At 41.9% G+C, this 23,014-nt stretch overlaps 1 protein-coding gene and 1 pseudogene across 4 annotated transcripts in view; one reads left to right on the forward strand and one right to left on the reverse strand.

The window, feature by feature from the left end:
* LOC146578310 (butyrophilin-like protein 2) overlaps window positions 1-23,014 on the forward strand; it is a 49,218-nt gene that overhangs the window by 25,061 nt on the left and 1,143 nt on the right. Inside the window, exons 1-6 of one of the 4 annotated variants that reach the window (XM_085258365.1) lie at window positions 5,310-5,502; window positions 8,090-8,428; window positions 8,602-8,700; window positions 13,178-13,504; window positions 19,100-19,426; window positions 22,595-22,915. In XM_085258365.1, coding sequence (XP_085114491.1) covers window positions 5,466-5,502; window positions 8,090-8,428; window positions 8,602-8,700; window positions 13,178-13,504; window positions 19,100-19,426; window positions 22,595-22,915 — 1,450 coding nt within the window. In that variant the 5' untranslated portion in view covers window positions 5,310-5,465. Of the gene's footprint in view, window positions 1-954; window positions 1,288-1,375; window positions 3,185-5,309; window positions 5,503-8,089; window positions 8,429-8,601; window positions 8,701-13,177; window positions 13,505-19,099; window positions 19,427-22,594; window positions 22,916-23,014 lie in introns of those variants that run through there. The other 3 variants (XM_085258399.1, XM_085258374.1, XM_085258392.1) reach the window with 3 other exon arrangements.
* On the reverse strand, window positions 16,345-17,617 carry LOC146578311 (uncharacterized; annotated as a pseudogene).

Below are 23,014 nucleotides of genomic sequence, written 5' to 3' on the forward strand. Positions count from 1 at the left end.
CAGTCTTGTCCTGTCGAGGTGGCTCTTTTATGTTTTCCAATTTAGACGTCTGAACATTTCTGGCTGTTAGCACGAATGCTCACAGCAAATCTGGGACTGTCCAACAATTGCTCTTAGAACTGTAGAAGCTTCTCGGATGAGAGGTGAAATGTCTTCAAGAAACTTAAAGAAGTCCAGAAGCTTTTCTTTCAAAGTTCCTTAGGCTTTTTGGAATATGCTTTGTGCCCACGTGGATAAGGATGGTGTCGGCCTCTGCACAGGATCGTATTCTGCCCAGAAACTTTTCTAAAATGTTGCAGAGTATGGGCAAAAACAGAGTGCATGTGTTCTGGAATAGCAGTGTTATGACTAGTTTCTTAGCAGTCAACAAGATGGTGTATTAGTCAGAATACAGGAAGGAGGACAAGAGGGTTCCACTATGCTTAACTGTTGAAGTCAGCTGTTTTTTTGTCACCTTAACTCATTCACTGCCAGCCATTTTCAAACGTATGCTTTCAATTGACGTCTATAGACGTCAATGGCAGTGAATGAGTTAATAGACAGTGTTGCAAATAAGCTGCCATTAGGGCAACTATATTACAGCAACAGTGGTTAAGCTAACATAAACTCAAAGGTGTCTTATAAAGAATATTTAAACATCCATCTTTGCATATACATATCAACAACATAATGAACAATAACTGATGTACTGCATTCATTGTCAATCACTTGAAAATGATCCCCAACATTTCTCGTGCTGTCTTCCTTGGGAGTTCGCCTTGTAATCGGAAGGTTTCCGGTTCGAGCCCCGGCTTGGACAGTCCCGGTCGTTGTGTCCTTGGGCAAGAGCTGTTTCTCTGCCTGAAGGAGGCGCCACTCCATCGCTTCATTTAGTGCAGAACAAGAGTCACATGATGCTGCTCTGAACACCAATCACACTTTGTACAGCTCATGTTGTGTTTGTTGTCCTCTCAGTGTGTCAGGTGGAGGTGGAGGAGGGGGCGGAGTCTGTCCAGCTGCCCTTCAGAACCACAAAAAACCTGCCTGAAGATGCTACAGTAGAGTGGGTACGCTATGACCCTGAACCAGTAATAGATGTCCACGTGTATAAGAACGGCTCTGACCAGCCTGAAGAACAGCACCAGGATTACAGAGACCGAACAAAGATGAATGAAGACCTGCTGAAAACTGGAGACCTCAGTCTGACCCTGAAACAGCCCACAGAGAGAGACAGTGGGAAATACATCTGTGGAGTTCAGAGCAAGAACATCTGGATAAGATTCAAAACAGTGCAGTTCAAAGTTAAAGGTTTGTGTGTGTGTGTGTGTGTGTGTGTGTGTGTGTGTGTGTGTGTGTGTCTCTCTCTCTCTCTGACTGTCTTGTGTCTCCTCTGCAGGGAGAGTTCAGGTCCAGGATCAAACAGGGGACATCAGGAACAGAAGCAGCTCCATTGATCCGACTCCTCTGATGGCTGATCAATCAGTTTGATCTGTGTGTTCTTTGATTATTGATCAGTGATGTCAGAGTGGAGTCAGTGTGATGTTGTTGTTGTGTGTTTGAGACTTTTAGTGTCCATGAAGGTCTCTGCTGCCGTAGATCCTCTGAACTGTGACAGAGGTTTCACTCTGGAAGAAACTCTCAGCACTTTCCAGCAGCTCCTCCATCATGGAGGACGTTCCCTCACTGTAACAGGTGGAGGAGAGAGGAGAGGAAGCACAGGTGGATCCTCTGAGGAAGAGGAGCGTCCTACAAACCACATGATCACATGACCAGAGGGGCGTGTCCTTCAGTGGTAGTAATAAAGGAACAGTGCACATATTCCACTTTGAAGGCTCATCTCCAACAAAGCAGACCTGTGATCACTTTGACTCAGTATGATGGATTGTTTGGATTTGTCTTTCTTTCTCTGGCTTTTCTTGTGTGTCTTTGTATGTTGGATAGAGTCATGTGACCTGCCCAGGGACGACACATGGAAATGAGCAGTTTAGCTCAAATCTGGCAGGTTTCCATCTTCTGTTTTTATCCTGATGTCCCTGAACATGAACACTGTCCCTGTCAAATACATCCAGATACAAAGATCAGATCTACTGAGCATCATCAGCGTGTCAGCTGCTAACTGCATTGTGTATTTTTATACTGATGTACATCTCCTACACTGAAGTACTCTGTTATAAACTTGGTGCTCAGTGACTGAATCTCATCATCATAAACTAAAATTCATATGAATCTCTGCTACACTTAATGCAACATAAATCTGACCATGAGGCCACAGACACTCTGCACCGCAGTTACACACTGCTCTGTACTGTGAATGCACCACATTAATTCAGACTTAACAGTTTATCCTGCACAAAAGTACCCAGTATTTTCATGCAACATTCAAACAACAAACACAAAACACACACAAAAAAAAAAAAAAAAACAAACAAAAAAAACAAAAACCACAAAGTAAGTATAACTCAGTTTGTTTTGCAGGACGTTACATTATATGAAAAATACATAATTTAACACAACACAGAGAGTCACCACCATCTCTAAGCAACTTATCAAAGACATTACATTCATGCACATTAAATACATGCTGTGGGTCAAATGTTTTTCCATGTTTGAGATGTTTCCATGTTTGTTGTGATTAGGGATGGGTATTGCTTAGGTTTTAAACGGTGCTCAAACCGGTGCTTAAAGAATGGAGAACACAAAATTGGTCCAAAAACCTCTCATGTTCAGCTGTTTTTTGTAAAAAGATAACAATGTTAGCCTTTTCTGCAGCTATGGGGCATATATGGTATCACTCTGGGCTGGAAGCAGTGATTAAACAATGGAAAAAACACAAACTTTGTCCAAAAACCTCTCATGTTTAGCTGTTTCCCTCTTTTTCTTTGGTCATTTTAGCCTTTTTGGCCAGGGTGAAGGGAGTATCTGCCATCAAACAAGAAGACAGCCGCATGTAGCTATGATGATGTTTGCTAGTTCACCTTACATGCATTAATGTAATAACGTGGTTAGCCTACTCAACGTAAATTACACATGAACAACATTAAGCTACTCATGCAGAGAAGAACAGCTGCTGCTGCATCATCATCCGTCATCATTTCTGCTACACTGGCAGGGCTAGGGGCCAGGACTCTCCTCTTCGAGTTTTTGGGGGATGTTGCTAACTCCAGGTCCGATAACAGGCACCACACCCGCAGTAGATGTGCTCTGTGTGAGGTCTCGCAGCAAGCTATCAAATACGGCGCATTTTTCGGCTTTTAAAAAAACGCTATGCGTCGCCAGGTGTTTCATCAGATTTGAGGTGTTACCTCCTTTGCACAGTATCAGCTTAAAGCAATTGTTGCTGCTGAGTTTGCATCTTTTGCTGTGAAGTACAGCCAGACTTTTGACCGCTTCGCCTTGGGCATTTTTAATCTGTAGCTCTGCTTTAAAAGAATGTACGTACCTGTAATGTGCGCTGCTTTTCGGTCTGGTTACTACCGTTTATGTCAGATACCGGTACCCATCCCTAGTTGTGATCAGTGTTTACTCAAAAAAGTAAAGTAAAAAAGTTATGACACATATTACACAGAAGACTTTTTTTTTAAAGTAATGCAGTACGTTACTTAAAAGGAGATTTTTGTGTCAAGGCTGAAATGGATCAGTGTCACACTGGAAAAACACCAGGCGAGGCTTTTCTGCAGCCAGGTGAGCCAGATGAACAGGTTAAGTAGATGTGTGGTGGGCGTGGCTTTTTTAAAAGGAAAAACTAAAATAAATATGTTTTCATTGGGGTTATTCCTTGTGACTAATACTAATTAGTATAATAAACGTATGTCTTTACTTTAGAAGTACAGATACTAGTGTTAAAAATACTCCAGTAAAAGTTGAAGTACTGATTCAACTTCTTTACTCGAGTAAAAGTAAAAAAGTAGAGGCTCTGAAATACTCAAAGAAAGAAAGTAAAAGTAGCTCTTTGGAGGACATTTGTGCAAAGCTAACCGAACCTTGTGCTTTATTAACATAATGATAAGACAAGTAGATGGAAATACAAAGATTTATTTCAGTCTAAAATTGAATTGTAACCAATCAGTTAAGCTTGAATCAGTTAAGTATGAGCATGAGCAGGAAAAGTAAGGAAAATAAAACAAAAAAAATAAATAAATTAAAAAAAAACATCTCTATTTCCTACATTGTAGAGGGTGACTTTGCCTCTAAACAATAAATGTGTGCCGTCAGGTAATGTGGAATCAACAGGTGGGGGAACCTAAAATTAGCTGTAATGTCTCAGTGGAAAAGAATTTAAACTCACAATAATTTCTATTGAGAGCTTCAGTAGATTTTCTTAGTGTCCATGAGTTGTTCTGTCTGTTTACTGGCTGCACACCGTTTATGCTGTTTGTTTTCTAGATGGTATAAAGTTGCTATGAAGGGCGAATTCAGTCAGGGAATCATCATCAGCTAACGTTCATATCAATCTCTGCTACATTTGATGTAAGCTAACTGTGACCATTAATTCATAGCCACTCTGCACTAGTCACACACTGTTTTTACTCTAAATCCTGTGATGGATTTACATCACAGTAAACACGAGTAAACTAACCTGTTTATCCTGCCCTAGCCTGCAGAGGATTTTACATGTAGTCTTTAAATAACCCAGTTAGCAGCAGGTTTCACAATGTGGAAAAACATGATGTCACATGTACAGATCCAATATTTGATTAGAGAACATGAGGACTTAGATGTAAGCTTTAAATAAGCATCCTTCCATTTAAATTTAAGCTCTCTTCTTCCTCTCCTGTCCTCTTTCATGTTCTTTTCACTCACTGATAGAACATTAAATACACTCATGAGTCACCTGATACACACCTGTGTTTGTGTAGTTTTGAGACTCTTCGTTTTGTCAGTTTTCCTCATAGTTTCACACCTGCACGAAGCAGCCTCACCCTGACAGCTCAACCTTCAAATCACTGTGTCAGCTGATCACTTGCTGTCCTGTGATTGGCTGAGCTTCAGGCCTTCTCTCAGTCAAACTGGAAACAGGGATTGAGACAGTGTGAGGGTTTGTGGAGTGCCACAGTGCTGTAATGAATACTGTAGTGGAAGAAGTTCTTTCACACTCTTCATCCTGGAGCTGCTTTATGTCCATGATCTGCATGGAAACACATCTATGGAGAGGAAATCCAGCTGCTGAGGGTCACATCTGCATCATTGTAGCTACAGTGGATGTTTCAGCGTCAGGACTGGAGGCGGAGCTTTGTGCGTGTCAGGGTGAGGCCGCAGCAGCCGCCTCCAACCGGAGCGCTCGGGCGTGAAACTAGAAGAAAGGAAGTGATCTGTGGCCGGCTGGACTTCATTCCACAGATGTGCTTTAACAAAGTGTGAAGCTGAACTCTGAGCTGTGACAGTGAAGCAGTGTGAGAGTGTCAGTAGATGATCAGCAGAGGAAAGTGAAGCTGCTGTGAGCTGATGTCCTGAAGGGCTTTTAAAGAGTCTCTGAGTTTGACAGGAACATGAAGATGTTTGTGGTGTTTGTGATCCTCCTGCACGGTAAGTACACCTTCCTCTCTCTGCTCTCATCATCAGCTTTTCTTTCATCTCTCTCTCTTTAATGTGTTGAAGTGCATGGCAATGTAAAACAGGAAACACACGACACTGAACTAAACCTACAGTAAACACAAGGGCACTTTTGGTGGTACTGTGTATTATTTCACACAGTCTGGGGTTACTTCAATACAACAGAGATGATCTACTAACATCCAGACTGGCCAACAGCCTGTATCCACAGGCTGTGAGGCTCCTGAACTCTCTGCCCCCCTCTCACGGACAATAACCATATCCAACTTCTTAATAGCAATGAACTGGTCTGCATTGGTGCATCATATCTTTATTCTCTTCCCCCTCCTGCCCCCCCCCCTCTTTCTTAAATAGATAACTATCATATCTGATATCATATCTCACAGTACAATAATATTGAATGGGTTGCATTGTTGTATTTTGTCATGTTTCTCAGGTCTTTGTCTGAATTTCTACGAACATTATTGCTAAGGATTGTCTTATTGCATTGGAGTCACACTGGGTTAAATATGTACACTTGGGTTTTAAGGGGTATTTATTATTTTCTTCTTTTTTTGGGGTTGTATGGAAGCCCCAAACGCAATTTCATTGTTCTTGACAATGACAATAAATAAATAAATACTAAATACTAAATACTAAAAGAACAAAACCTAAGAACTAAGTTACTACTGATAATCAGAATTAAGCTGAAACATTGAATAAAGATAATCCGAACAGCACAACTAGAAAAACTGAACATAAATCATGTAAAATAATACAAAACACAAGAAACTGAAAATCCTGGGAGCAGAACCAAAGCAGAAGACCGACCCGGGGTGGCAAGTCAGTGGCAATGACAGAGCAGATCAGGAGCCCCACCGCAGGTCAAGTGGCACTGGCCACATAGGTGAGAAGGCCATCCATGACGGCAAAGATCCTTAGCTGATGGCTGGAAAAGTGGCCGGCGATGGTGTGCCGGGTTTGGACGAGCAGGCCATGCTGGATGTGGACGTGGGCAAGCTAGATTTGGACGAGACGGCGGTGTGAGAGCCGCGGGACCAGACGAGGCAGGAAAAGACGGTGGTGGACCAGGCAAGGCAGGACCAGACGAAGGTGGAGCAGCCTCGGGCAGCTGAAAGGCCGGGGATATGGCTGCTGCAGGTAGTGGAAGTGGTGGCGCTGATGGCGGCGCTGATGGCTGGACAGGCTCAGAGCCTCCAAAGGAGACAGGTGGCTGAAGCAACCCCTTGGGACCTCCAGTGGAGACAGAAGATCGTTGGACGGACCAGTTGGGCCCTGGTGTGTGTAGCAAAAAGTGCTGCAAAAGTTGGTGAAGCACACTCGGTAACCAGGAGAGACCAGAATCCAGGCATTGTAGCCATTTATCTACAGCTCACTAAAACTCCTTTTCAGAATGATCCAGCCACAGGTCAGATAACTTATTCACAGAGTAAATAATATCCTCCTGGAGCTCCTCAGACGGCAAGAGTGCTGCTGGGTCGCTTGTTTGGTTTGGTCGTTCTGTCATGACGTGCTGTGCGGCAGGGAGGATTAGACCCAAATGCAGGATCTCAAAAATGTGACTTAAACCCATAATGTAGCTTGTATTGTGGGAAAAACTCTTCATGAAAATAAAGACTTACTAAAACCAACCAAAACCTCACACTTGAAACTAGAAATTAAACATTAGCCAACTAACAGGAGCACGAAACAAACATACAGCATAGCGACAACATGACGCGATCCAGGGAAAGGAAAACATGGGGATTAAATACACAGTGGAGTAATCAGGGAATTTGAGACAGGAGGAAAATACAAGTGGGAGAAATTAGACGTAACAAGACAAGAGTTATTTTCCACTTTAATGTCTGTCTCCACTGTTCAGCCACAGATCTATAATACATGGTCCAGATGTTAGATGTGCTTTGACATCTGGACCACCAAACACCTGTCAGATCTGTAACTGAGTCATAAATGGGAAGATTAGGTTCCTGGGCTGTAACAGAAATCATTGTGTAGAGACTATTGTGGTGCTGTGGGCGGAGCCTGAATACTGTTAGCTGGTTTCAGTTGTGCATGTGTCAGAAAGATATTTTCTTTAAACAAACCTTGATCCGCGCCTGACACACTGTCATGGTTTTTGTTATTTATGGTTGTAATCCTGAGCTTTTGGAGACGAACAGTTACAGGATAGAGACAAAGTTTTTGTTTGCGGGTTTGACCCACCAGTTACCAACAAATGCTGAGAACATCTCGCCCTGTCTTTCCAAATAAGTCACCAAATACATAAGAACTACAACAAGCAACTATCACATGGTGTACACAGTAGTTAGGAACAGAACGTAGGAGGTAATGTTCTTTGTTGGGTTGTTGTTAGAACTTCTCACTGTTTCAGACTTTGGACTTTGTTTGACATTTTTATGTGATGGACTTCCTGCCTCTGATCTGCGCTGTGTTCTTTTTAATGAGTTGTTAAAATGTTGAATGTTTCTGTCGTTCTGTCTCCTGGTTTCTGTAAATGTGTCTAAACTTGATCTTCACCTTAAAGTGACTCATGGAGTCTCTTTCTGTGTGTCCTCAGTTTCCCAGCATGCCTCAGCTGTGGAGCTGCATGAGGGGGACACGTTCATCCTGCCCTGTCACGTCGACACTTTTAATCTGACTAAATCCACAGTGGTGTGGAGTCGCTCCGACCTCAGTCCTCCAACCGTCCACCAGCGTCAGCTTCAAGGAGACGAACTGAAAGATCAAAACCAGCGTTACAGCGGCCGAACATCCATGAAGGCTGACGCTCTGGAAACTGGAGACCTCAGCCTGAACCTAACCAACCTCCAACTGTCTGACAGCGCCACCTACACCTGCTCCGTCAGAGACTTTGGAGATGAGCTGAGTCGGAGTGATGTACAGCTGCAGGTCAAAGGTCAGCAACAAACATCTGCTGTAGATACATCTGACATCACTCAGATAAAACTTTACTATTTTATTGCTGCATAAATATGTTCACTCAAAAAATATTAGCTTGAGGTATGTTCAATAAAATATATCACCACATTCAGTCAGAGGTCAAAGGTCATGTTTTTCTGAACTTCACAGAACGGTTTCCATCCTGGGCCAAAGCTCTCCTGATTCTGCTGATTTTTCTTTTGGTTTCTGGAAGTCTCATATGTTATTTCCGTCAATATTATAAATCAGGTGAGTGTTCCGTACTATACACAAGTAGAGCTCACACAAACTTGCTCCAGAAGCTGAAAGAGTTGAGAGTTACAAACAGCTGATACAGAGAGCTGAAGAGAAACTTCCAGGTTTGTTCCAGAAGTCAGAAAACCTCCTTCAGACTCAGTCATTGATCAGTGAAACAGCTCCACAACATGACTTTACTAAACAGTGTGTGTGCTTCACTGCATTGATCTGACACAGAGGCTGCATGTGGACAAGCTGTTCTTTCATTATTTGCAGTTAATCCAGACAAAAGACTCGTTTCTCATATTTCCAAGAGAGACCAGCAGGGGGCAGAAGATGTTACAACAAATGCCACTAATAATATAACAAGTAAAGAACCAATATTCATTCAGAATGTTTAAATACTATATTCTGTACAGACCAGTGAACACAAATGTATGAGTTGTGTGCAATAACAGACCAAAACAAGAACACTGACCAAAAGAGCTGTTCTCTCGTTTCTGACAATTTTAGCTCAATTTGTAGATTATTCCAGGAAACCTTATATCCTAAAGCCTTTTTTTTTACGGTGGCCCTGAGAGGCCAAACGGACTGCAACTTCAGAAAACACTTGCAAAAAGAAAAATGCTGCAAAAAGAAAAACGCTTGCAAAAAGAAAAATGCTGCAAAAAGAAAAACGCTGCAAGAAGAAAAGTGCTGAAAAACGCTGCAAAAAGAAAAATGCTGCAAAAAGAAAAACACCTGCAAAAAGAAAAACACCTGCAAAAAGAAAAACGCTGCAAAAAGAAAAACGCTGCGAAAAGAAAAATGCTGCAAAAAGAAAAATGCTGCGAAAAGAAAAACGCTGCAAAAAGAAAAATGCTGCAAAAAGAAAAACGCTGCAAAAAGAAAAACGCTGCAAAAGCACACACAACACAACGGAAATGTTTCTGGGGAGACAATAAGCGGACGGACCAGTTGCATGAACCAAAACATGCTAACAAGTGCACTGGGACTGGGAGACACTTCAAAGAAGTGGAAGCGGAGCAGCCAAAGAGTAAACTTTCAAAAGTAAGTACTGAATGTTATGTCACTTATTTATGTGCAAATGTTTAATAATGAGAAACATTAAAACATTACTGTTGGCCACATGCCGGCAAAGTTATGTGACATTAGCGATGTTTGAACTTTCAGCGTTTACTTTGTTTTAAAGCCTTTATACGCCGTTCGATAGTCGACCTTAATCTTACAGAGAATCTGATGATTTTATGGATAATTAAAGTCAGTCATATATCCACAAACACAACAAGCTGAAAGTCAGTGATGCTGCTCTGTTTGCAGTCCTGAATATCACGGCACCAGCAGGATTCACTGCACTGTTAATGTTAGCTATGTTATATTGCTGCCTCTGTTCGGTGGTGTCGAGCCAAACGGACTTTAACGTGTGTTTGAACGAGCTGACGGTTCACTCGTTAAGCTGAAAGAAAGATGCTTTAATCACAGCAGTCACACATGTGTCCACTGCACCATCTGGAACTCTTCTTGTTTAGCACTCGTAATGACACAAACACTAAATCCTCCTGTTTGTAGCAGTGTGTACACCTGAGACTGTCACCTGTCTGTCTGTCCTGCACTCTCTCTCTGTTTCTTTCTGATTGTGGAATAAAATTATGAACATGTGTTTATAAGTTACACTTGTGTTTGAATCCTGCAGCTTATCACACATTTGATTTCCATGTGTGACGACTGCAAGTGTCCAGAGTGAGGACAGACTGAGGGACCCACTGCTGCACATCATCTATGAGGCTTTGCACCCCTGATGATCCACCAGGACAAACTCAGCAGTGTGTGAGGAAGAGGAGGAGGAAGAGCCAGCAGCAGCTGACAGATGGAGAGAATAGACAGACTGTTCCCTGTTTGTGAAGGACTGCTAGGAAAGTTTAACATAACTAATTGTCTGTCCTGAATCAGTCTTATTAGGTAATGTTCAAATAATGTGATCATCCCAGTGTTTTCAGTGTGGGAGAAAGTACTCAGGGCCTTCAAGTTACACACTATGAAAGGCAGCAACAAGTGTAATGTTCAGAAACCTAAAGTCTGTATCAGCAGCAGAATGGAGCTAAAAATAAATGTTTGTTACAGTTCTATGAAGCTTTGAGGATTTTGGATCAGTATCACTGCTGTGTGTGTTGCATCATATTGCTGTAATTGTTTATATGCTTTATATATTCTGAGCTAAGTTGATCTATAGTGTTACATCATATTCTATAAGGATGTTATGTGTTTGTATACTTTCTGCCCAGTTTGACCCATTTAGCAGAAGTCAGCCTGTTTAAGACTCTGATATCTATTCTGTGTGACTTACAGCAGTTATGACATGGTCTGATTTTCTCACCCAATAAAGGAATATTTCATATATCAGTCTACTCTTCATTCTATCAGACACAGTTATCACAGCTTGTACATTTTCTTTTTATAAATATATGTAAGCAATGAGCCAAATTTAGTAATGGCAACATACTGAAGGAACAACATTTGTCTCTTATATATGATACACCTATATATGCACTGTCAAAGATACTTGTCTTTGAGTGAAGATTTAAGGTGATAAGACATATAAATAACTGCAACTTGAATCTGTACTGGGCTCAGTATTTGACACAGAGTTCATGTTCACTGCTGTAATAGCTAATAATGATTAATATAATAACTATAATATTGGCCATATTATATTTACATTACCAAAGTGATATGACTTTAGTCTCATGAACAACATCAGCTAATTGTTATTTACTAGCTAATCTTAAATGACTGTTCAGCACAGAAATGAAGCCCAAAAATCATGTTTTGCTGTCCTGTGGTCTCAGCCTCAGATACTTATCAAATCACACAAAGCTCTTGTAGAAACAAACAAATGAACTAAATATGTTCTCCTTCATTTCTGTCAAACCAAGTTGTATGACACGTTTCCAGCAGTTAGTATCATGGTTGCTAGGCAACCTGGGAAGCTCGACAGAGACTAGACCGTCCCATACAGACAAACTTGCCGTTTATTTTGTAAATCGAGCTCAACACTGCCCCTAGCGTCCGGGAGCACTTCCGTTGTGTTTTGGAGTTTGCAAGTGTTTTGGAGTTTGCAAGTGTTTTGGAGTTTGTACATGAGTTGTCTCTAGGGGCCACCGTAGATAGGCCACGTGAAACCAGATTCGTGTTAAACAATATAGGGGGAGGAAAATGCACCATGTCAACAGGTATCAGGCTGTGATGTTCTCCTTTATAGTGGACAGAAATTATTATTTTTTGGAGTGGCACAGATAATTTGTGGCATCTTATTGAATGCAGAACAGCTGATTGTTCTGTAAATAGTTTGAAATGGTTATTTAAAAAAGGGGTAAAAGGTTAATGGCTGCAAATAACTGTTGTTTGCAAAATTTGTACATATTTTAAAACTGATAATTTATATTTGCATTTAAAGTTATGAAATAGGATTCATTAAACATGTTTGTGGTTGTTACAGTAAAAAATATAACTTTTTCTACTCTGATTTTAATTTTTTATTTTTATTTTAGATCAACTGTGTTAATACAGTATATCTAAATGAAAACCTGACTGTAAATTCAGGCATGTGAGGTTGTGTTGAAAAGGATGATACCAAACAAGGCAAAGTAAATAGTTTTTAAGGGTGAAATGAAGAGGTCACATCAAAAGTAGTCAAAAATGGCCAATTATACCCTGGACCCAGAGGGTTAAACATTTTTTTAAAGTAACACAATAGTTACTTTTCAAGTAATTAATTACTTTTAGAATATTGTAACTCAGTTACTAACTCAGTTACTGTTTTTGAAGAGGTAACTAGTAACTATAATTAGTTACATTTTCAAAGTAGCTCGCCCAACACTGGTAGTTGGTAACATCTGAATTATCCATTCAGCAAAGGAAAATAGACAGATTTCCATATTTCAGGGATTTCACTGTTTAAACGCTTACATTAAAAATACAGGTTAGTGGTTCTGCCAGATATCAGCAATCACACATTGGTCACTGATATTTGCAAAAATACCAATATGGACATGTTAGTGAAAAATAAATCAGTAGGGTTTAATTTCACATAAAGGTCAAGTATGTAAAGAATTTGGAAGAAGGAAATTAGATGTCCTCCAGGCCTTTATCTTCTTAAGACATGCCTGTAACTGATTGATTTGAATGATATCAGAAATAAAAATCAAATGCATAGCATATGCATGGTAATCAAATAAATGTATGAATAATTTTTGTGTGCAAAGAAAACTCCTCATTTACATAAACAAACTGGAATCTATCAGATGTGATTCAAATCACTGCAGTGAATTCCCTTTAATAACTCTGGTGTGTTCTAGTGTTTGCAGTAAACTGTTGTGGTCTACACTGAGGTCTAACAGGACAAGCACAGGAATAAGTCCACTATAACAGGTCATAAGGAGAACATTAGTAACTTCACTACAGCTCATGTTGTGCTTTGTTGTCCTCTCAGTTTATAAGGTGGGGGTGAATTCAGAGGTGGAGTCTGTCCAACTGATCTGCAAAACCACAGTTTGCCTGCCTAAAGATGCTAAAGTGGAGTGGAAGGATGCAAACAACAGGAAGGTCCACATGTATGAGAACGGCTCTGACCAGCCTGAAGAACAGGACGATAAATACAAGAACCGAACAAAGATGAAGAGAAAGTTACTGGAACCTGGAGACCTCAGTCTGACCCTGAAACAGCCCACAGATGGAGACAACTCCACCTACACCTGCACTGCCTACAGCAGGGAGGGAAACATCCTGATGAAGAAACAAGTGAATCTCACTGTCAGAGGTCAGTGCTGTAGATACAAGTCAAAGGTCAGAGGTCAGACTGATGATGGTGGTTCAGTCTCAGTGGGCTCCATCCAATAATGTCTCAGTATTAGCATGTCTGATGTTTGTGGCTGTTTTGGTTTTTATTTGATTTCCAGCCAAATGTAAAAGCTTCAGCAGATGAACTGTAGGAGCAAAGTTCATGTGTGAGACTTCATCTGAAAGGTAACATCTTCTAGTTTCTGAACATGTGTTTGTTTAGCATGTGGCTAAAACACAGGCTAAGCTAATCTCAGTAAAAACCTTCATTGGTCCTCATCTATAATCAGTCATATCTCCACATCCTTTCTCCATGTTATCATCCAAAGCTGTGTGAAGTTTCAGAGCTCTGCAGCTAACAGAGACTTTCAGTTTGCTGCTCTCTTCCTCTGACAGCTCCATTCTTAGGGAGCGTTAGTTCTCTGTTTCACTTTATTCCACTTATTCAGTCTGATGTTCTCTGATCTGTTTCTCTTGTTTAGTGTCTTAAAGGCTGCCAGTGCCTCTCTTTGCTGTAACCAACCTTTCTCTTTATTTCTAAGCTTTTTAAGGACTTTACCTGATATATCAACCTTTGAAAATGGAAAGAAATCAGTCAGATTTATGGCTGCATCACAGTGTCACATGTAGTTCTCCACATCAGCTGGATTATATCTATAGCAGCAAACAGCAGCTGATCCACAAATCTTTGTCTGTGTTAATAAAGTTAGATCAGTTCAAATACAGTGGAACCCTGACTTACAAAATTAATTCGTTCCCGAGGGTCTTTTGTAAGTCGAAGCACCCATTACGCCTTTTGAGTGAACAATAGGCTATAGGCTAATTACTAACTGCAACAACAATACGTCATTCAAGTGGAACAGTGAAGCGCAAGTACAAAAGCTAAGGGGTTGTCACATGATTCAGAAGGCATTCTGGGCATTCTGGGCTCAGCCAATCAGAGCCAGCAGATTTCGTTACGCCGGCATTTTGCCGTAACGCAGGCAGAGATATTGCATTCAAGTGCCTTCGTAAGTTGAATTTTTCATTAAATGGGGTATTCGCAAGTCAGGATTCCACTGTAGTTTGTTGCTCTGCACTTGAAAGCAGCATGTACAGTTCACGAGCGAACCGCACAGAGCTTCAGACTATCTAATGCTCTGTTCACTAAGGTTAGCAAGTTTAATGACAAGTAAAGGACATTTAAAGACTTCCGTGAGGGAAATACTTGTTTTTGATTAATCTGAAGTGTTTCGATAGGTCTCAGTGAGTTAAAAAGTAGGGTTAGCATGTAAGAACAAAAAATAACAAAAAATAATTTCCCCCAGGGATCAATAAAGTATTCTGATTCTGATTCTGATTCTGATTCTGATTCTAAGCCTGCTAAAAGTGTTAGCACATGTTTCTATTATCAATACTGTATGAGATTGAATTTTGGTTGAGGCTTTTGTTGATATTTTGATTAATATTCTTGATTAATGATGATCAATATCCCTGATATAAGATAAGATAAGATAAGATAAGATAAGATAAGATGACCTTTATTAGTCCCACAGGTGGGAAATTTGTTTTGTTACAGCAAAAGTGCAAAGTTATGTAGCAGAAATTAGAAAACACTGGAATGCAATAAAATAAAATAAAATACTATATACAGTAGAATAAAATAGAATAGAATAAAATAATATATACAATAGAATAAAATAGAAATACAAATGCTATATACAACTGAGTAAGAAAATACAAAAGTACAACTGAGTAAGAAAATACAAAAGTACAACTTCGTCAGAAGAAGAATTGTACAAGAATTGCACATATAGCAGTCTTATTGCACGTGTGAGGGTTTGATCAGCTGCAAAAGTCTTTGTTGTGGAGTCTGACAACAGTGGGGAGGAAAGACCTGCAAAATCTCTCCGTCCCACACCGTGGGTGCTGCAGCCACTGAATGAGCTGCTCAGTGCTGTCACAGTCTCCTGCATGGGGTGGGAGATGTTGTCCAACAGGGATGACAGCTTAGCCGCCATTCTCCTGTCACTCACCACCTCCACTGGGTCCAGAGGGCATCCTAGAACAGAGCTGGCCCTTCTGATCAGCCTGTTCAGTCTCTTCCTGTCCCCGGCAGAGATGCTGCCGCCCCAGCAGACCACACCATAGAAGATGGCTGAAGCCACCACAGAGTCATAGAAGGAGTGGGCCCTCTACTCCAAACGACCTGAGTACAGCCTGCTCTGCCCTTTCCTGTAGAGGGCATCTGAATTATGAGTCCAGTTTGTTGTTCAGATGAACACCAAGGTACCTGTAGCTGTCCACAGCCTCAATGTCCATACCTTGGATGTTCAGTGGTTGCAGTGGAGGATGCTTGTGCCTGCAGAAGTCTACCACCAGCTTCTTGGTTTTACTGGCGTTGATCTGGAGGTAGTTCAGCTGGCACCAGTCCACAAAGTCCTGAGTCAGTCAGCTGTACTCCTTGTCGTCCCCATCAGTGATGAGGCCGACTATTATGATATTTAACAAGGGGTAAATACTTGGTCTTTTATTCTATCATTTTAATAATTTTACACGCTGCTTAAAACAAAGTATAACATCCACCCACTCTGAATGGTATAACAAATTTAACAAAACCACTCAAAGCAATTAATAATAATCTTACCTTTACAATGACATCTGGAAGGTTGACTGTCATTCTAGAGAGGTCAGGGCAAGCGTCTTTGACCTCAGGCTTGTGAGTGTTGGTAGTAAAGCCCCATAGGTGCACTCATCCTCTTGTAAGATGTCGAGAGCCACTGTCAGGGGCTTCATCACCGTACAGTACTCTTTCAAGAACTGGTACTCCCTTTCATTAAGTCACTTGATTCCCAGCTTTACACACAGGGGATTAAAATCATTCAAGGGAATTGTGATGATTCTAGAAATGGCCTCATACAGGGAATTCCACCTTGTGGATGTCGGTACCATTAGTTTCCTCTGGCTGACTTCCTCTACCTGTTCAGAGGCTAATGTTGATCGACTTGCTTTAGTCCAAAGAGCAGAACATTTTGCAATGCTACTCCTATATACAGCCTTGGTGTCGCCATAGGAATTTAGATGCTTGTCAACATCGCTTGTTAAAATCAAGTTAATTGTGTGCGATGCACATCTGTAGTGTGGAGGGAGGCCAAACTGTGCATCACCACATGGGGTTGAAAGAGCTTCCTTGACATCAGTAAAGGTCAGTTCCTCGTCATTACCTTCTTCATTTTCAGATTCAGACTCCAAATGACAGGGCTGACATACTCTGAATGCTTTGGCAAAATTGGATGCATTATCCGTTACAGTGGCAATAACTTTGCCTTGTAGTCCATATGATGAATGGATTTCTTCAATCTCTGCTCCAATTACATCATAGGTATGGCTGCCTCTAATTCTGTTGTATGCTAGGGCGGCCTTGTTGCGTTGTAATGTGGAATTAATCCAGTGAACCCATAAAACGTTTATTATTTACTGTCCAGATGTCAGCAGTGGTGGAAACAAACTCTACCTCTTCGAGTGTAGCCTTCAAGTTAGAGTTCATTTTATCATATTCTCTCTCAAGGTATCCTACAAATGACTTTCTCTGGGGCAGCTTGACATCACTTTTAGTTGGTATTTTTTCTACGATGCATCGGAATGATTCAGAGTCTACAGTGGAAATTGGCAACATGTCCTCGACAATATAGGCAGCGACGAGCTTCTTCAGTTCAGTGACACTAAGTCCTGTCGCTCTTACGTCTAGTTTAACCTGTTTAGTAGGAGTGGGTTCATCTGAGGTTTACCCAGTGGAAGTAGATGTGGTAGCCACAGCGGTCATGTCAGTGGGGGGATCCTGGGGTTTTCTGTTAATTTAACATTCTTGTGGCAGCGTGCTAGGTGCTTGCTCAGGTTGGAAGTGGAATTTTTCGATGTAGAAAGAAGTTTTCTTCCGATGCAGAGTGTGCAATGAACGCTTATGTTTTTGTCGCTCTTTAAAGAGTCAAATTGAAAGCAATGTCGGTATTTCCAAGTATTAAATGCTGCACGATTGAACTCTATCCCTCGCTCCATGTTTTCTATTGTTGATTTACAGACGTGCTACCACAGCCGTCGCACCCGCTTGCGTCATTGTCAGGAGACACTCTCACAAACAAAATCATAGTTTAGTAATGCAGTAACGCAGCGTGCTTACGGGAAAGTAAGTATAATCTAATTACTTTTTTACAATTGTAATCCCTTACTTTACTCATTACTTGGAAAAAAATAATGTAAAGTTACAAAAAGTAAAGTTACAAGTAACGTGTTACTGCCCATCTCTGGTGATAGAAACACTCAGACTTTGTTTCTCTGCTTCATTAAGTCAAATCTGGCCCTCAGAGACTGAATAAAGTCCTGTCCCACTAACAGCAGCTCCAACAGTCTAGGGATGGGTACCGGTATCGGTTCTGACATAAACAGTAGTAACCAGACCGAAAAGCAGCGCACATTTCGGTGCTTTTTTTCCTGAGCTGTGATACACTTTAGATTCTAGCCAATCATTTTATGTTTCCGAGGATAGTAGGCGGGCCCAGGTAGGTACATTCTTTTAGAGCAGAGCTACAGATTAAAATGCCCAAGGCAAAGCGGTCAAAAGTCTGGCTGTACTTCACAGCAAAATATGCAAACTCAGCAGCCTGCAACAAGTGCTTTAAGCTGATACTGTGATACTGTCAAAGGAGGTAACACCTCAAATCCGATGAAACACCTGGCGACGCATAGCGTTCTTTTTAAAAGCCGAGAAATGCGCCGTATTTGATAGCTTGTTGCGAGACCTCACACCGTGCACATCTACTGGGGGCACGGTGTGGTGCCTGTTATCAGACCCGGAGTTAGCAACATCCCCCAAAAACCCGAAGAGGAGAGTCCTGGCCCCTAGCCCTGCCAGTGTAGCAGAAATGATGAGGATGATGACGGCAGCAGCAGCTGTTCTTCTCTGCGTGATTAGCTTAATGTTGTTCGTGTGTAATTTACGTTGAGTAGGCTAACCACGTTATTACATTAATGCACTAAGGTGAACTAGCAAACACCGTCGTAGTTACATGCGGCTGTCTTCTTGTTTGATGGCAGATACTCCCTTCACCCTGGCCAAAAAGGCTAAAATGATCAAAGAAAAAGAGGGAAACAGCTAAACATGAGAGGTTTTTGGACAAAGTTTGTGTTTTTTGCATTGTTTAAGCACTGCTTCCAGCCAAGAGTGATGCCATATATGCCCCATAGCTGCAGAAAAGGCTAACATTGTTATCTTTTTACAAAAAAACAGCTGAACATGAGAGGTTTTTGGACCAATTTTATGTTCACCATTCTTTAAGCACCAGTTTGAGCACCGTTTAAGCACCAGCACCATTTCAAAAGTACCGGTTTGGCACCGGTATCGGATAAAACCTAAACGATACCCATCCCTACTGTTCACTGCTTTCTTCCTGTCAGTCTTCATCTTTCTGCTGCGTCTCCTCTTCACACTGACCACTTTCTATCTAACAGTGAGCTCCCAGTGAAGCAGCAGCATTCAGCCTGTTAGAGTCAACACAAATGTCTCCATCCAAGCTCATGTTGTGCTTTATTGTCCTCTCAGTCACCCGGGTAGTGGTGGATTCAGGGGTGGAGTCTGTCCAGCTGCCCTTCAATACCACACTTCACCTGCCTGACGATGCTAAAGTGGAGTGGATGGACAGAGGCAGCAGGATGGTCTATGTTTATCATAACGGCTCTGACCAGCCTGAAGAACAGCACCAGGTTTATAGAGACCAAACGAAGATGAATGAAGACCTGCTGAAAACTGGAGACCTCAGTCTGACCCTGAAATATCCCACAGGCTGGAATACAGACAGCTACACCTGCACCGTCTACAGCAGGGAGGGAAATATCCTGCTGAAGAAACAAGTGGAGCTGAAAGTCAGAGGTCAGTGCTGTAGATACAGGTCAAAGGTCAGAGGTCATGCAAGAGTTTATTCTCTAAACATTTTAAGTTTGAATCTTTTTTCAGTTCATTCAAATAATATAAATTCTTTGATGCCGTTGTCTAAAAGCCAAAACTTTTAGGGGGAGCAACTGTACGTTTAATTGAACAGACCAAGACTAAGAGTCCCCACAGTGGGAGTCCATGATGGCTCAAAGTCTCTGATCCTAACTGTTCCTGAGCCTCTCCCCCTGCCTCCTCTTTGGATCTTCTCCTCCTCTGTAACATGAGGAAACATGCAGAAATGATTGAGTCAGCATGCTATTCATCACATGCTTCACCATATTTTTCTGTCTTCGGGTTGGAAGGAAGTTGGTTTGGAAACATATTCAGCGATGCTTCATCTCCTGCTGTGTGTTTGTGTGGGCGCCATCCTGATGACATCCAGTTTGTGCTCCACTGGGTGATGAGAGTCAAACCTTATACAATGAACCATATGTGGTGGTTTATGGTACATATCAACTTTTAAATGTCCCCCATTACTGATGGACATCTCACAGTCTAAGAAGGCTAACCTGCTACTTTTCATATCCTCCCTGGTGAATTTGTGTAGGTCCACCAGGTTAATATAATCAGTGAATTGTGGTACATCCTCAGGTTTAGATTTTACCTAGATGTTATTCACGTACCTCAACTAATCACTTGGTGTTGTTCCAGGGCAGTATAATAAACCCCCCTTTTCCACTTCTTCCATGTACAAGTTGGACACAATGGATGAAAATGAAGAACCCATGGTATACCCATGTTTCTGCCAGTAGTACTGACCCTTGTATGTGAAATAGGTGGAATTAAGACAGTTCCAAGAGCAAACACACTTGGTCAGTAATGAGAGTGATTCTGTTGATGGTATTGGGGTCATCCTGTAATCTTTTATGAACTACCTCCAACGCTTCAGTAATTGGAACACAAGTGGAGAGAGATGTAACATCCCAATGGTACATCTTTCAATGCTGTGATTGCAGCCAATCCTCAAATCTCTGTGAATAGTATTCATGGTCATCGATGAGTAGTCAATGGTCGTAGATCAGTGGTCATGACAATTTGCATATTAATGGTCAAAAACTGACCCCCCCCAGCCTATTGGCAGCACGGTGGCATGGTGGTTAGCACTGTTGCCGCACAGCAAGGAGGTCCTGAGTTGAATTCCAACATCAGGCCGGGGTCTTTCTGTGTGGAGTTTGCATGTTCTCCCTGTGTTTGCGTGGGTTCCCTCCGGGTACTTCGGCTTCCTCCCACTGTCCAAAGACATGCAGTTTGTGGGGATAGGTTAATTGGATAATCCAAATTGTCACTAGGTGTGAATGTGCGAATGGTTGTCTGTCGCTGTGTGTTAGCCCTGCAACAGACTGGCGACCTGTCCAGGGTGTACCCCGCCTCTCGCCCTATGACAGCTGGGATAGGCTCCAGCGCCCCCCGCGACCCTGAAAAAGGATAAGTGGAAGCGAATGGATGGATGATGAGTAGTCATTGATCAATGGTCGTAGATCAGTGGTCATGACAACTTGCATATTAACTCATTCACTGCCACGTCAATTGAAAAACTTACGTTGACTGCCATGAAAATGGCTGGCAGTGAATGAGTTAATGGTCAAAAACTGACACCGCCCCCCAGCCTATTGTTCATTCGCAGTCAGCTGAGAAGACACTTGGATGACTGACAAAACATTTCTCCCACTGAAAACCCTATGTCCAGATGAACACGACCAACTTTTTTGTGATTTCCTCCTTTCGATGTGGAGGAGTAGCATCTCTACTCTGAGCACTCCAAATATCAACACTTCACCGAGTTCTTTTGATTCCTCAGAGGCATCCGATGGAACACAAAACACTGCTCAGTAGACCATTTAACACTTTATTTTTTTTTAACATTACTTCTAGAAGGGAGATGCGTCCTACATGACACGTTGCAGCAGATCTCAAAATGGTGACGCGCACCTGACAGTTTTATTCCCGGCCACCCCATTCTAGTCTAAACAACAGCATTTCAGTAACTTTTGACTACTAGATGGTTCCCTCTTATCTACTGCTCTACAGGCAAATATGTGTGAGACTCTACGACTGAAGGACACGTATTCTAATGCCTTTATTATTCAGGGTTGTGTCCACTCAACACTACTTCTATATGATCATATGGAAGTTTGGAATAATATGAGATTAATAAAAGGCACAGTAATAAAGCACTTCAGGTAAGATCATTCCAACATCCCCTCTTTTGGTCTCCCCCCATGGTAGACCAACACTACTGCAAGTCATCAAACATAATATCAGCGGATTGACCCTTCCTGGTTCTCAAAAGTGGCATCATGTGGTCTGCCTCGGCATCAGAACCTCCCACAGCCTGATTAATCACTATTACCAATTACAGATACAAAGAAAAACCCAACAATCATATGACCCTCTACGAGTAAGCACTTTGGCGACAGTGGGAAGGAAAAACTCCCTTTTAACAAGAAGAAACCTCTGGCAGAACCAGGCTTAGGGTTGAGGGTGCTAACACCCTTACCTTCAATAAGCCCTCTATGGTCTCCGCCATACCCTCCTCTGCCTCAGGTCTGTGATGGTATTGCGGACGCCAAATCGGGACTTCCTTCTCCAACTCAGAAGTCACGTGGTTAAGCCGAACAACCAGCCTCCCTTGAGAGCAGGGGTCGTCAACTTCAGGCCTCGAGGGCCGGTGTCCTGCAGTTTTTAGATGTGTCCATGATCCAACACAGCTGATTCAAATGGCTAAATTACCTCCTCAACATGTCTTGCAGTTCGCCAGAGGCCTGGTAATGAACTAATCCTTTGATTCAGGTGTATAGACCCAGGGTGAAGGCAACAGCGTAGACATAGAGGACAGCTACAAGTACCTGGTGATCCCACAGGCACACCAACAGTGTGATTAATAAAGAAATGTTTGAACCGTGCTTTCTCAGTCTGCGCCTGAGTCCAAAGATTGTCCAAAGAATCCAAATTATCCTTGTATGTGTGACGTCTTCTCTCTTTGTTTCTAAATGAATGTTTTGGAGTGGTTCAGCAGTTTATTCCACATTTGTATTCAAGAAAGTGGATAACAGTGAAAAGCTCATCTGGTTATCACTTTTAATTTTGTGTTTGATGTCCTCTCAGTCCCCCAAGTGGAGGTGGAGGATGGGGTGGACTCTCTCCAGCTGCCCTTCAATACCACAGGTCTGCTTGAAGACGCTATAGTGGTCTGGAAGGACGGGAAATCCAGAATGGTCCACATGTATCAGAATGGCTCTGACCAGCTTAAAGAGCAGCACCAGGTTTACAGAGACCGAACAAAGATGAATGAAGACCTGCTGAAAACTGGAGACCTCAGTCTGACCCTGAAACATCCCACAGACTGTGACGGTGGAGCTTTCATCTGTGAAGTTTGGAGGAATGGAGACATTTTCAGAGCAAAACCATTGCTGCTTAAACCCAAAGGTTTGAACCATTGTTTACTTTTTTCCTTGTATGCCACTAAGAACAGACTGCCCTGACATCAATGTAAAAAAATTTACTTTGATGCTCCATTTAATGCAT

This window comes from Mchenga conophoros, linkage group LG3, assembly GCF_057382185.1.
Source record: "Mchenga conophoros isolate Kocher_MC1m ecotype Shallow Benthic linkage group LG3, M_conophoros_male_GT1.1, whole genome shotgun sequence".
In the NCBI taxonomy this organism is placed as follows: Eukaryota; Metazoa; Chordata; class Actinopteri; order Cichliformes; family Cichlidae; genus Mchenga; species Mchenga conophoros.